The 2,788-nt window shown below is 35.5% G+C and overlaps 1 protein-coding gene across 1 annotated transcript in view; it reads right to left on the bottom strand.

Moving 5' to 3' along the window:
- The window catches only part of uba6 (ubiquitin like modifier activating enzyme 6), a 47,358-nt gene that overhangs the window by 11,533 nt on the left and 33,037 nt on the right, over positions 1-2,788 (bottom strand). The window contains exons 22-27 of the mRNA XM_016565823.1: positions 1,734-1,814; positions 1,507-1,635; positions 1,220-1,271; positions 1,060-1,123; positions 893-962; positions 708-779 (exon numbers count right to left, since the gene is read on the bottom strand). Of these exons, the coding sequence (XP_016421309.1) occupies positions 708-779; positions 893-962; positions 1,060-1,123; positions 1,220-1,271; positions 1,507-1,635; positions 1,734-1,814 (468 nt within the window). The remainder of the gene's footprint in view (positions 1-707; positions 780-892; positions 963-1,059; positions 1,124-1,219; positions 1,272-1,506; positions 1,636-1,733; positions 1,815-2,788) is intronic.

Below are 2,788 nucleotides of genomic sequence, written 5' to 3'. Positions count from 1 at the left end.
GGAGTGTCAGTGGTCCATTTGAGAGATAGGTGGCGGTAATGCACTTATAAGTCTGCGATCCGCCGTAAAGCAAGAAGAAGAAGAAGACGCGTCGGCTGTTGAGAACGCACTCAGGACAGTTCGGACATTGCGGCGAAGTTTTGAGTTAAAAATCTTCGTTTTTGTTCTACTGAAGAAACAAAGTCACCTACATCTTGGATGCCCTGGGGGTAAGCAGATAAACATCAACATTTCATTTTTGGGTGAACTATCCCTTTAAGGACAGGAATCCTAGTGGTAAGATTTGAAAAAAAAATTCTGGTCACAATACAATAATATTGCAATTCTATTTGCAGGGATTCCTAATTTGTTTTGGTCACCTAAACCGAAAATATTTACTTAAAGTACCCCCTTATATCTTAAATAAATATTTCAATATTATCCCATATTACTGTTTTATTTTGATTGTTTTTTATTTAAAAATTATTTTACATTTTTATGATTTAATTAACTATTAGCTTTTCATCAACTCACAAACCCTGTTTGGAAGCCCTTGCTTTATATATAGTTATACAAAAAATTTGGCATGATGAAAAAACAACATGGTACAGTTACATATTTCTACTTTAAACAACTATGTCACCTTAATTTAATAGAGTTAAATCAGACACATTTTCATTGTTTGTTGAGTACTAAATACAGTAGATAACTAGTGAAAGAACAGATACCTTTTCAGCTGGTTTGTATTCAGGAACCTCCACTTCAGCTAAAACACTTGAAACAGCCTCATAGGAAAGTTGCTATGAATTATTCAGCGGCAACAAAACATGAAAAAAAAAATTTATAATAACTTGAGAATTTTATTCAGGTAGCACACAAGTAAAAAAAGACAAACATTAAACATTCCTCTTACCTCTTCTGAATGAGGAATATTATAAATTCCAGCAAAAAGGCGAGCTGTGCTGACAACAAAACTGAAATGCCTGATGGAGGGAAAAAAAACACTTATAATTCTGTTTTACCTCTTTAAAAAATTCCTACTTCTGTTTCTATAAACAGAATATTTACTCAGATACTCACAGTGGGTCATCGAGGTCGAACTCTATAGGAGAAGGCGGCCGTTTGGGAGACTGCCAAAACAGACCTGAAAACATAGGAAAAGCATTTGAGCTGGGCAAAGACGAGACTGTTGGTGTTTGATACAGCATCTCTGCATGAATGAGTGAAGCATGCAACTTACTGCCGTCTTTTAGCCGTGTGTCCAGTGGAAATGAATGTAGCAGTTGTAATGCCTGAAGTATTAAAATAAAAAGGCACACTGTAAACATATCCAAAAATAAAAACACTTTATTCTTAATAGGGAAGTTATTATAGTTATAATTAGTATAATAATAGTAAAAATTAGTATATAATAAAGCATTATTACTATTCTATAAATAAATTCAAAAGCCTAAAATGATAATGATAATAGTCATTACCACAAGACGATTTCCATTATTAAAGATTTATGCACAACGGTTCCAGTACCTTTTTTTTGAAGTACTTGTCGAATTTGAGTCGAGCGAGAGCTAGACAGTGATTCCACTGAGTGGGTCTCCGACTCAGCAACTTAATGACCTGAAATGACCCTTCCATAGTCTCCCCGGCCATCATCCTCTGCACACACAAGCACTGAAATTAGAACCCTAACAAGGCTTGTTCAACACCAACAAGGCTAAATTGGTGTTTAGATAAGCATGTAGTATTATCCTTACCTGTAACACCTCTTGAGCTGATGAATGACTCTGCCAGAACATGTTATAGATGGAGGGTTTGTGGGAGAAAGCACTCTCAAACTATACAAAACAAAAACAAGATCACAAATCAGAACACTCACAACACCTCGAAGTACTATTAAGAGACAATCAAACCCCAAACTAAGCCTTTTTGGACATTTTTGACTAATTTCTTATCTTTCTCTCTCTTTTTTTTAATCAATCAAACAATATCCTTGGAGTGGTCCAAAACTTGGCACCCTTTTTAGATGTGCAATCTGAATAAACAAAAAACTGACTTCAAAAAATGGAGTCTAAGTGGTCATAAAAGTCACATCTTGGCTGTTTGCGGTAAAAAATGGACTAAGAATAGGAGATGAAAGAAGACATGCAAACACAGAGCAACTGTTTTTAATATTTGTTAAATAAAATCTATATATCATGCACAATGCTGAACAAGCACACAGAGAAATGCACGAGTGAAACATCCAGAATGCAAAACATCCAGAGTGCAAAAGATTCACAAAGAAAGGTTAATGAAGGATTCTTCTGACTACATCTTCAAACTATGTCTATATTAAAACATTTATCACGTGTTCCAGAATAAAGATCTGATCGTGTCCCTGAGTGATCATGCATTTAAGTGGATTTTGGGATTTGTTTTGGTGTTTATTTCCTATATTATGTGATGGTAATGACATTTCAAACTTTTTGGAGAAAAAGTTGGATAAGCCTTCGATGAAAAAATGGATGGTTTCTGAATTAAAATACTAACCAGTTTGGTAAAAACTAGGGCTGTCAAATCGATTAATCGCGATTAATCGCAACCCAAATAAAAGTTTGTGATTACATAATATATGTGCGTGTACTAGGGGTTGCACCGACTAATCGACTTCAACGCTCTGCCTTGACGCTTTAAGCTTGACGTCGACTAGTCGCTGGTCCTACAGAGGGCGCAACAGGATAAGAAATCTCTGAAGGACTTCCACATTTACGCTCCGTTTCCAAACAGTTCAAATGACAAATAAATGCATACTCTGAAAGCGCTCCACCAG

Source organism: Sinocyclocheilus rhinocerous, unplaced genomic scaffold (assembly GCF_001515625.1).
Source record: "Sinocyclocheilus rhinocerous isolate Xijiao unplaced genomic scaffold, SAMN03320098_v1.1 scaffold1, whole genome shotgun sequence".
NCBI lineage: Eukaryota > Metazoa > Chordata > Actinopteri > Cypriniformes > Cyprinidae > Sinocyclocheilus > Sinocyclocheilus rhinocerous.
The sequence above is the reverse complement of the archived record's forward strand: the minus strand, read 5'-3'. Positions and strand labels throughout refer to the sequence as shown.